The sequence below is a fragment of the Argentina silus genome, assembly GCF_951799395.1.
Source record: "Argentina silus genome assembly, chromosome: 1".
NCBI lineage: Eukaryota > Metazoa > Chordata > Actinopteri > Argentiniformes > Argentinidae > Argentina > Argentina silus.
The window spans coordinates 32014304-32026635 of NC_139655.1; the positions used below are offsets into that span (position 1 = coordinate 32014304).

At 46.7% G+C, this 12332-nt stretch overlaps 1 protein-coding gene across 1 annotated transcript; it reads left to right on the forward strand.

Moving 5' to 3' along the window:
• Positions 1-7913: 7913 nt before the first annotated feature.
• On the forward strand, positions 7914-8888 carry LOC310816122 (olfactory receptor 52E8-like; the record flags this gene model as incomplete). The annotated part of the gene is made up of 1 exon (XM_083686127.1): positions 7914-8888. One exon carries the CDS (start codon positions 7914-7916, stop codon positions 8886-8888), a length of 975 nt encoding a protein of 324 aa, XP_083542253.1.
• Between the last annotated feature and the right edge of the window lie 3444 nt (positions 8889-12332).

Below are 12332 nucleotides of genomic sequence, written 5' to 3' on the forward strand. Positions count from 1 at the left end.
CTACCTTGTAATAACTGTGTTTAAACTGACACATTGTTTTTTTTTCATTTTGCAGACGCTTTTATCCAAAGCGAGTACATTTATCTAAAGTACAGAGGGGTAGTGGGGGGTAATGAGCTCTTTAGGATGGACAGTCATGATGTAGTCTGAAGAGATGGATCTTCAGTCTACGGTGGAAGATAGGTTGTGACTGCAGTCCTGACAGCAGTGGAAAGCTCGTTCTACCACCGGGGTGCCAAGACAGTGAAAAGCCGTAACTGAACAGTGTGACCGCTGCATCCTCGTAGAGGCGGCGGTGCCAGGCGGCCAGCCGAGGTGGAAGAACGGAGTGATCGGGCAGGGGTTTGGGGGCTGACCATTGCTTGCAAGTAGGGAAGGGCTGTTCCCTTTACCGCCCGGTAGGCGAGCACCAGGGTCTTGAATCTGATGCGAGCTGCTCCCAGGAACCAGTGAAGGGTGCGGAGGTGAGTGGATACAGTATGGATAGAGTCTGACTGGGAGGGGGTGGATTTAAGGGGAAGGGAGAAGGATACAAAATGATGGTCAGAAACTGGAAGAGGGGTAACAGTAAGGTTGGAGGTATGGGAGGATCTTGTGAAAACAAGGTCGAGCTGATTGCCCACCTTACGAGTCGGAGGAGAGTGGGAAAGGGTAAGGTTGAACGAGGAGAGAAGGTTAAGAAGGCCAGACGAGTGAAACTCCTCTGACTGGATGTTGAAGTCACCCAGTAGTGTGAGCGGTGTGCCATCCTCAGGGAAGAAGCTGAGAAGGACATCCATCTCAAGTCACCAAGCTGACCTGGGGGACAATACCCCACAATCTGTTCCAACATTGTTGTTGATGCAAAACTCCACTTCTCCTTAAAGACCAATGTACACATTCTGAGTGAACCCGCACTGCGATTAACCCTTATCTGCAATTGATTGAATTGGGGCCTTATGCAGTTTTATTTTTTTTAAGATCATAAAAGCAAAACAGGAACACATACAGCACTGTACACACCTCAGTAATCAGACACATGGGAATGTAGTTTTTGAGAGAGACACTAATTAGCCTTGAATCCTCCTAGACCTAATTTCCTGTATGTTGTTGAAAGAAAGGGTGTTGTCCCTTGAGGGTCATATACTTTCAAACCTCTCTAACTTTTACAAAGACACTATTGGTCACATCCTTTACAAACATATCTACTTATGAATTTTATATCATTTTGGCTTTGGTTTAAAGCCAAAAACTGACCCCTTGTGAACTGTACTGTGAGCTTAAACAGAGCTTCCCATACAGTCGCTGTTTATTAGAGCTTCTCTGACCCTTCTGACTGTACTCAAAAGCAGTGTTCACATGGAATACATGGTGTCATGATCAGGAAGATTTGCACAGCACCATTGTTACGTTTGAATAACGGAGACTGAAGCCAGAGCTAACTTAGGAGCATGCTCTCCGTTTATTAACCAAAATGCAACTAACAGAAAACAGGTACGGTCACGTGAAACGCACGTTGCCGTCAAACACATTGCACTGACGCAGCAGTGCCAGATGTAACAATTCCCCCCCCCTCACAGAACTAGGAGTGATACTCAGTCACAAAGTCACGCAGGTGCTCGGGCCTGCCACGTGCCCGAGCTGGGCGGGGTTCAGGTGCAGCAACAACCACTGGCCCGTCGGGCTGGGCCGGAGGAGCTGGGATTGGTGCAGCCTCTAACCATGCAGCCGGCAGAACTCTAGCAGCGGGCACCACCAGGTCTGGGCTCGGGGGGGCGTGTACCTTGCCCAGGCGGTTAGCATGCCAGCGTGTGCCGTCGGTGAGCCTGAATGTAGCCGGGCCAAGCTGTTGGCTGACCTGGACCGGGTCCGACCAAAACGACTGGAGCTTGTTGTCCCGATGAGGTCGACGAATCCTGACCCAGTCCAAGACAGCGATGGCAGGTGGCTTAGCACGTCGGGCCCTGTCGAAACGGTCCTTCATCCGACGCTGGCGTGTGTCGACGGCGGCTCGAACCGGGTGGGCTGGGGCCCAAGCTGCTGTAGGGCGGAGCCTATCCAGAGGCAGCTGAAGCTCCCGCCCCAGCATAAGGGAGGCTGGGGAGACTCCTGTGGTGGCGTGTCGGGTGGCCCGGTAATGCAGCAGCGTTTGGAGGAGGCTGGTGGTGAGTGTGCACCCTTGTGCCAGATGGGCCCTGATGCCATTTTTCAATGACTGGTTCAGCCGTTCCACCCCCCCATTCGCAGCCGGGTTGTAGAATGCTGTGCGAATGTGGCGTATTCCTTTCCCCTCCAGATAAGAGGACAGTTCGTGGGAGACCATCTGGGGACCATTGTCGGTCGTGATCCTCTTGGGCAGGCCCCAACGCGCGAACAGAGAGTCGAGAATGTCAACCAACACCTTGGCTGTGACCGAGCCCACAGGCGCTACCTCTGGCCACTTAGAGTGGAGGTCGTAGACAACGATGAGGAACCTCTGGTGATGCGGTACTCCATGCAGCTCGCCGCAATGTCAAGTTGTAGGTGCTCCCAGGGTTGGGACGGCCAGTCCAGCGGTTGCATGGGCGGGGGTGGGGCTGGGGCCCTGGTCTTACCACTAAGAAGGCAAGCAGTGCAGTCCTTGACCAGGGTCTCGATTTCCCTATCGATGCCTGGCCACCACACCACGTCGCGACACCGCTGTTTGAGCTTGACTATGCCCAAGTGGCCCTCGTGCGCCATAGCAAGGACACGCGCCCGAAGGGCACTCGGGACCACAGTGCAGAGCCCGCGAGCGATGCAGGTGTCGTTCCAACATGACAGTTCATCCCTGACCCTGGAGTAGGGGAGCATCTCATCTGGTACCCTCGCCGGCCAGCCCTGTCTGATGTAGGTCGAGAGTGTAGAGAGGGTGGGATCGTCAGCTGAGGCGTCCTGGATCTCCCTCAGTGACACTGTCTCCTGGAGGGGCGTGTGGAGGAGCTGGATGAGGTCGTGCTCGGCCTGGTCCTGACCGGGGGCCAAAGATGGATCTGGGGGTGGGTTGGGGATTGCACGTGACAGCAGCTCTGCCACCACGTTGTCCCGACCCGGCGTGAAATGCAGGCGGAAGTTGTACTGCTGCAGGCGGTCGGCCCAACGATGGAGACGGAGTGGTTTGTGGCCGGTGCCAGACGTGGCTAGGAGGGTGGTGAGGGCCTGATGGTCCGTCCTCAGTGTGAATGCGCGTCCGTAGAGGTACATGTGCCAGCGCTCACATGCCCAGAGGCACGCTAGGGCTTCCCGCTCCCCCACCGAGTACCTCTGTTCCGTGGGGCTGAGAGCCCGTGAGGCGAAGGCGATCGGCCTCTCCACACCCCCTTGCAGCTGGGACATCACAGCACCGATGGCCATGGCGGAGGCGTCACATGTGACGAGGGTGGGGCTGGCTGGGTCGAAGTGCGCCAGGACCGGTGGTGTGGTGAGCTGGGACTTCAGGAGGCGCACAGCGTCCGAGCAGGCAGACGTCCAGAGCCAGGGCTCACCTTGTTTCAGCAGCTGTCGCAGTGGCGCAGTCGTGGCCGAGTACTGTGGCAGGAAACGTAGGTAGAACGCTGTCATGCCCAGGAAGGAGGCCAACTGAGTGGCTGAGGTGGGCTCCGGGACACGGTGGATGGCGTCTGTGTTCGAGTGGAGTGGGTATATGCCATCAGCCGAGAGACGGAACCCCACAAACCCAATGGCTGGGGCAGCGAAGACACACTTCTCGCCGTTGAGTGTGAGGTGGTGCTTGGCCAGTGCACTGAACACGCTGTGGAGGCGCTCGTTGTGGCTCTCGACAGTGGCCCCGTGAACCACGATATCGTCCAGGTAGATGGCCACACCCGGGATCCCAGCGAAGATGGAGGCCATTATCTTTTGGAAGCAGCTGGGGGCAGAGCTTAGACCAAAAGCCATGCGTTTGTAACGGAAGACCCCTTTGTGGGTGATAAACGCGGTGAAGTTGCGGCTCTCAGGGTGTAGTGGCACTTGGAGGTAACCCTGGCGGAGGTCTAGTTTGGAGAAAGTGGTGGACCCGTGGAACTGGGCGGTGAGCTCCTCTGTCGTTGGCAAAGGGTATTTGTCTGGGATGATGGCCTTGTTTACCGCTCTTAGATCCACGCAGAGTCGCAGCCCCCCAGACTTCTTCTTTGCCACCACAATGTTGGAGATCCAGGGCGATGCATTCACCTGCTCGATGATGTCGCCATCGAGCATGCTCTGTAGCTCAGAGGAGATGTCATCGCGGAGGGCCAGAGGAGAGCGGCGGAGGGGCTGGATGACAGGCGTCACCTGCGGGTCTAACAAGGGCTGGTGGGCGAAAACATTGAGGCAGCCCACACCGCTGAACAGCATGGGCCACTGTTGCTGCCAGGGGATGGCAACAGTGTGAATCTCTGAGCCAGCGGTGTCTAGCAGAGTGAAACCGAGGCTGTTGAAAAGGTCGAGGCCTAGGAGGTTGGTCCCGTGGCGTGCGATATTGAACCTGAAGAGTGGCAGTGTCTTCTCTCCGTATTTCACAGGCAGCTGAAGGGAGCCCACGATGTCAATCTTCGAGTTGGCATAGCTACGCAGGGTGGTGGTGGGCTGCCCCAGTGGCTCGTGGGAGAAAAACTGTGTGTAAGTCGCCAAGTTCAGGAGGGACATCGTGGCTCCAGTGTCTAGGAGGAGCGGTAGAGTAACATCACCAACCATCAACGAGCATGTTTTAAATGGCGCTCGTCCTGAGCTAACATTGTGGATGATTGTGGTAGGTGGCTGGGAGGCTCTAGCTGGGGCAGACCTACAGACTTTGTGAAAGTGGTTGAGTTTCCCGCAGTTGGAGCAGGTTTTACCACGGGCAGGACAGATCTGAGCTCTTGAATTGTGCAGCAGAAGAGCTTGATCAGCTGGAGGCTACGAGCACTGACAAGCAAAACTGACAGACTGACTAAATCATTTGTCCCCAAAGCCATACAACTCTACAATAGGTCAATCAAGGGCAAAGAGATGGACTTCTTTGCATAACCTCCACCCTCTGTATCACATCACCATCATGTCACTGTTTCACCTCATTATCTACAATGTTTACTAGCTATGCTAGGTCTCATACACAGCCCCTACCTCCCTCCACCAGCCTGGACTAAATGCACTTTAAAAATAGTCCATATTTATGTAGCCCGTATTTAGTTTTTAGTATTTAATGCTATAATTGCACCTTACCTTTTTGCACCTCACCTACTGCAAAGACATTTACAACTGCACCTCGCCTGTATAAAATACTGCTAATGTTGTATGTTGTATGTGTATGTTATGTGTGATACCCCTATGTCTGTATGCTACTTGGAACCTGAATTTCCCCCTGGGATAAATAAAGTTTCTATCTATCTATCTATCTATCTAATTCCCACATGGCTGGTGTGGGCGGTCACGTGACTGAGAGGCTAGTAATATGTTCTGCTGCTGTCTGCACTCACGTGGAGGAGGGGCACCCGTGACTCGAGTGGGCCCGCTGCCTTGGCCAGTGCTAGAGAGTTGGAAGAGGTGGATAAACTAGCTGCACATTCCAGAGCAGATTCAACCTGAACTGCAAGGTGTAGAGCTGCTGCTAATGTTAAATCATCATTTTCCAGTAGGAGTCTTGCCCTTATTTTGTCACAGTTCGTGTGCAGTATCAGGTGGTCCCGTATCATTTCGTCCTGTAAGGCCCCGAACTTGCACAAGCTAGCTAAACCTCGTAAATCAGCCACGAACTGCGTCACTGACTCACCCGACCGTTGGTGCCTCCGTCGGAATATGACGCGACGGAGCAGAGCACTTTGTGGAGCTGCGAAATGTGCTTTTAGTAGCTCCACGGCATTTGTGTAAGTTGTTGCATTGCCGAGAGTTCCAAACACGCGCTGTCCCTCCGCTCCTAGGCAGTGCAGCAAGAGTGCACGTTTCCTCACTGCCGAAACATCTTCTAAGCCGGCAGCTAGAATATAAGTTTCGAACGAGGAAATCCAGCGAGGCCACGGCACCGGTGGTTCTCCCGGTAGGGCTAGGAAGGGGGAGGGTGGTGGTAGGGAGCAATCAGCCATCTCTCGTCGCCAATGTTACGTTTGAATAACGGAGACTGAAGCCAGAGCTAACTTAGGAGCATGCTCTCCGTTTATTAACCAAAATGCAACTAACAGAAAACAGGTACGGTCACGTGAAACGCACGTTGCCGTCAAACACATTGCACTGACGCAGCAGTGCCAGATGTAACAACCATGTCACAGAATCCTTCTAAAATGAAGTGTCATCTGGTGTACTTGGGAGGTGGTGTGGCCTTCAGCTCTTTAAGAATCCCGCCATGTGTCTTTATCCAATGAGGAAGCAAAGGTGAACCAACCAGCCATACACATCACTTGCAACCCCTCACTTTACATGAATACAAGGTTTAAAGTATAATATTGATGTTGCATGAACTTCCTAACCAAATGGATACTTAGGCACAAAAAAGAAAGTTTGATCTGTTCTAGTTTTCCCCCTGTTTTTCACAATCAGGATTACATTTCACAATCAGGATTACATTTTGCATTTAAATTCACTGTATTCACTGTATGTGTCCTCACTTGGGATTTGAATTTATAACTTCTTGAAAGACTTGAAAGCTTTACCTTACTTTGTGGCCACCAGGTCAATGCAGATTTCAAATGACCCCCTCATGACTAGATTTTGGGAAGACCACATATCTGCATTTTGCTATAAATTGGCATTGCTATCTATTGTTTCAGTTAATCTACACTCTAACCATTGATTTAAATTACTTCTACAGATATATTTCAACAGATTGAGTTTTTTAACCTTGTTAACGTAACTTGCCTATTGCTAAAATTGTGATGGCAGGAGTACTCAGGCAAAGGACTCAAATGCACAACTCTGAGACAAAAACTTAAATCCAATAGAATAGTCTTTACTTTCAAAAAGGTTTGGTACACAGCTAGGCAGTTCAAAAAGGCAGAAAAGAGAGAAAAAAAAAAAGAGTGTCCGCCGTATACCAGGGTGACAGGAGAGAAGGGAGTTGTGAGCCCAATGGATGACCTGCGAGCGATGGGAGACAGGAACAAACAACCGGTTCAGGGGACAGCCGTCCGGTACTTGGGCGTTAACACTCGCCTGTCTGACCTCTTCCTCAATGCCCCATGTAACAGCCCCCACCACATAGGAGGAGGGCAGGATGTTAGTGGGAGACCTTGGGTCTGAGTCAGGGTCAAACAGACGAGACAGGGCATTGGGCTTAATGTTCTTGGCTCCACTGATGAACCGTCTCCACTGATGAACCGTCTGTAAAAATGTGCAAAACCCCAAAAACGCTGCACTAGCTTGTGACTGGTAGGGATCTCCCTCCGCCCGATCACACACTTTTTCGGGTTGGCCGTCAGCACCACCTGTGGGGGCCTGATGGAAACATAATCTTGTAATTTGCTTCAAAATCATTGCATCATTTTCCATTGTTCTTCAGAAAAGCATCAAGACATAAGAGGGTGTGTGTTATATTGTTTGTCTCAGCTGAACTGAGATTCCCAGCAGGACAAAGGGATGGAATAAACTTAGAAGTCAAGTGGAAAGCCAACACAACTCCAGTTTCACCTGTGAATAGGCTGTTCATTTTCCTCTGACACCATCTGTTGGTGAGTTTGTATCAATATAACAAGCTTTACTTTGATAATGTCGGTAGTTATAATGTCAGTAGAGATAAGGTTTCTCAGACACAGAAATAGCCTACTGCAAAACTATAACAATCATGATAAATTGAGAAAGTGTGAAGGGGAGGATATTTGGGAAAATGTGTTATTTATTGTAGGCCTATCCTAATGTATGGTATGTGTGAAACCACTAACAATAATAATGGACGTCATAATTTGTATTTTACAATTATAGGTACCAGACCTACAGCAGACAAAACCTGAAGACCTGCCCTGTACGCCGCAATGACCCCTATGATCCACACCATCACGCAAAATACATCCGTTGTGCGTCCTCAGTACTTTTCCATCAATGGCTTTTCTGACATTCCTCATATCAACTACTACTTTATCTTCCTGTTCTTTGTCTATATCGTTTCTGTTTGTGGTAACTCTGTGGTTATTTTCATAATAGTCACTGAACGCAGTCTGCGCATCCCAAAGTATATTTGTGTTTTGAACTTAGCTATAGCTGACTTTGGTGAGAGCAATGCACTTATTCCTAACCTTATTAAGACCTTTCTATTCAACTCACAATACATCTCATATGAAGCCTGTTTGTCCAATATGTTTTTTGTGTATTTTTTTAGTACTTTACAGTCTCTCACCCTTGTCGTGATGGCATATGATAGGTTTGTTGCGATATGCATGCCCTTGAGATACCACACTATGCTAACTAACAAGACCATGTCTACGATGATAACGGGAATGTGGACTATCGATGTTTTAATTCTCACCATAACTGTGGCTTTGATCACCAGGCTGTCTTACTGTAAAACTATTGTCATTAATAGCTGTTTCTGTGATCATGGGCCTATGTACAGAATGGCCTGCAATGACAACTCAGCTAATTCCATTATGGCCAAACTGAATACGGCACTATTTCTCCATTCACCATTAGTCTTCATAGTACTGTCTTACATTTGTATTCTTCTTGCCCTGTTTAGAATCACATCATGGGAAGGACGTCTGAAAGCACTTAAGACCTGTGTTTCACATTTAATAGTTGTGGCAGTTTTCTTTCTCCCTATTATAGCAATATACATTGCTGCATTAACTTACAGTCTTCGCCCCAATGTTAGGATTATAACTATATCTCTATCATATGCTGTCCCACCCATGGTGAATCCAATTATTTATGTTTTAAATACTGATGAAATCAAAGAGTTTTTGAAAAGAGTTGTCAAAAGAAGCCCCTCTACCATTGTTCCAAGAAATTAATAATAATTTATTCTACTGATAAGGTCTCTACGTATCTACAGAAATGGACTAAGTTTATTCACATATTGTTTATTCACAACATTTTGATATTGTTATTGTATATGTTACCATTCATCAATGTTATCTTGAAAACACCTGAGTTTGACTTGAGTTTGACATGATGTATCGTACGGGAGACCGGGTCTTAAAGTTACAGTTGTTGTCACAGTGCTCACAACAAAACATCTGGATGGTGCTGAGACTTGATTTTACATTGAAATCTGTATCCTCATCATGAGAGATGATTCATGTTGTTAATAGTTTTTCATGACCAAAATAACAAATAATTGTTCTACATATCATAATGTCTGTTTTGCAGTAACGACAAATGATGATGTTGGTTGGATAAAGGGAGGTAAGAGCTGCAATACAGTGTTTTATTTGAAGCCAATATATGTGGTCAGGAGCATCATATTTAGCAAAAGGTCCAGTTGGGGTTGGTTGTCCAGTTCATTTTGGGGTTGGTTCTCACATTTGATTGGTGGTTGAAAAGTTAATAAAACATTTGATATATATCATAATTTACATCAGTTTAGATCAGTTTCTTCTTCATCTGTTCTCATGATAGCAATGTTTCAGGCCAATTGTATCCCATGATGAAGTCTAGGAGGGGACTATGATTCATTCTCTGTCTGTTCGTATGTCACAGGCTTTATTTCCGAAACCCCTGGGACAATTTTGATGTAACTTGATGGGTGAATGATGGGTCTTGTCATACAGATGCGGCATGTACAGAATTACACCGATTAGCCCAATTTTGACAAAACTACAGTGAAAGATGAGTCTTGCCATAGAGATTGTTTAGGAGTTTTGAGGTGACACTGATTCATCATTAAAAACATCATAATAAGGTGCAATGTGGAGAGCTAGGAGTGTAGCCTTATACGGTAGGCCTATAGCCTAATGAATTTGGGAATAATATTTTGTGAGTGAAGTCTGTTATGCAGCATAATTTAATACAAAAACTTGGCATATATCAATACGGAAACCAGAATTGTGTAACCTAGGGTTATAGCCAGTCACATTTGTAACCAAATAATTTGCCTTAGCCTATTGGTGAAATTTGTTTTTGAAGTAAAGGCATCTTATATCAATAGAGTTAGTATCAAATATTTTGTCTTAGCCTATTGTCAAAATTTGTGTTTGAAGTACAGTAAAGATGTCTTATGTTGATAGGGTTAGTACGATAGTAGCCTAATGGGCCCAAATAATGTTTGTCTTTATTCAAAGAAAGTGATCGCACCAAGAGGAAAGCCCTCCTTGTGCGCAACGGGGACACAGCACTGTAAAACAGAGACTACCAGAGCATCATAGTAAAAGGTTCATGAATAAACGTCTTTCAAAAATTCACAAGCTTTTCCATCACTCTTCTTTTATAGAGGGGCTCTACATCATTCGTGGGGGACAATCTGTTTACTGTAAACTTGTTTTTTTTCTTCCTTTAAGTTGTTCATATTACTGAAGTGTGTAAAAACATGTGCAGTCATTTCATCGTTAAAGGTTTTAATGGCTTAAAAATACACTTTATTTGGCTCTGTCCTACCTAGCCTCCTGCCCTAGTCTTACACACGCATCGCTAAGGAAACTGTAAATGTAAATACTATTGAGTTAAGTGAATGAAGAATTGATACTTTACATCTGTCAGTTAATCCTCTGTTTGATTCATACACCCAACCCATTGCTGGAGCTCCCTAAGTTTATTTGGAATTTTTACTAAAACTCTGCTGTTCCAATGGATTTGTGAAAGGTATATAATGTCTAGAATACTTCAAGGTGTGCTCTTTATACACATCGTAAGTTTAATATCCAAATGGATATTTTGGATGAAAAAGATCAATAGAATCAATTATTTCCTATTGTCCTAGAATGTAAGAACCACCATTACATTATGGCAGTGTCTTAGAATACATCCTAAACAACAAGATCGAAACCGTAAACAGCCACTGCCACTGCAAGAGACGTGCAGACAACATAGAATAGGTGTGTGTTCTTTTACCTTCCTGTCAGCATCACTACAACAATGTCTCACAGATGACAGAAATCACAATAAAATCAATGCAATGACATTTAATGATGAAAGCTGTTGGGTTGGAGAAAGATGCACTTCTTTGGTCCTGGGCCAGAGATGGGTTTTCAGTTGAATGGGTGTGTGAGATGAGTTCTAATAGGTGGGGGGGATTTTTGTGTGTATTTGTTTATATTCTAACTAGGTGAGAGGTGTTTAGGATGGATGTGTGGGGGGGTGGGATGTGTGAGGCAGGGTTTCTGGGTTACATATGTGTGAGGTGGGCTGCCCAGAAGGCCTTTGCCTACAGGAACTAGAGCTGTGCATCCCAGGAAGAAAACTGTTCACAGGGTCTTGCTCAAGAAGCATTCGAATGGGTTCCTTGGGCATTTTAACATTGCTGAGAAGACCCTAACAAAAAGGTTCTTAGGTTTCTCATCAGGCTGAGAGATAGGGGAAAGGGCCTCTTCAAGAGTGATGTAATCACAGCTTTTCGCAAAACTATTTCAGATACTGTAAGCATTGCCAGTCTCTAACAGACGTAAGAAAGAAGCAAAGTAACGTGGGAAGTGTTTACACTCCGCCAACCAGCCCCCTGAGGTTCATTACCAGAGCAAAGAGGAAGGATGACCCAGGAGAGGGGCATATGTGGTGCAACATCACTGTCAGAACTGCTGAAAACAAAGCAGTCATTAACCTAATGAGCTAAGTTTGAAAGAAAGTGTGGTTGCTACAGTACACCAATGGTTGGCAAGTGTTCTCTTCAATAACAGGGCCTAAGGTAAGGGGAGACCCTCCAACAAGGTCCTCTCAGTGTTCACGTGAGGCAGCCATTGAGATGCTGCTTATTATAACTTCATGTTAGTCAATGCCTTTGGGTGTTTTGTCTGGGAAACATCACATGGCTGAATTTCATTTGCAAAGGAGGATGCAGACACTCACTAGTTCTTCACAGAATAGTATCCACAAATAACAGAATCTTGTTCATTGTCCAAAGTGTGTGCCTACAATATATAGTATACCAAATGTTTTCTGTCCTCTATAAGAGATGGACAGCTGATAAGAAACCACTAATTTTTATCCACTGTATAAATATGTATACATATAAAGTAAATACACTCACCATACACTTTATTAGGAACACCTATACACCTTCTCATGGTGGAGGTGGTGTAATGGTGTGGGGAATGTTTTCTTGGCATACTTTGGGCCCGTTAATACCAATCAATCATCGCTTGAATGCCACAGCCTATTTGAGTATTGTTGCTGACCATGTGCTTCATGGCCACAATTTACCCATCTTCTAATGGCTACTTCCAGCATGATAATGCACCATGTCACAAAGCAAAAGTTGTCTCAAACTGGTTTCATGAACATGACAATGAGTTCAGTGTTCTTCA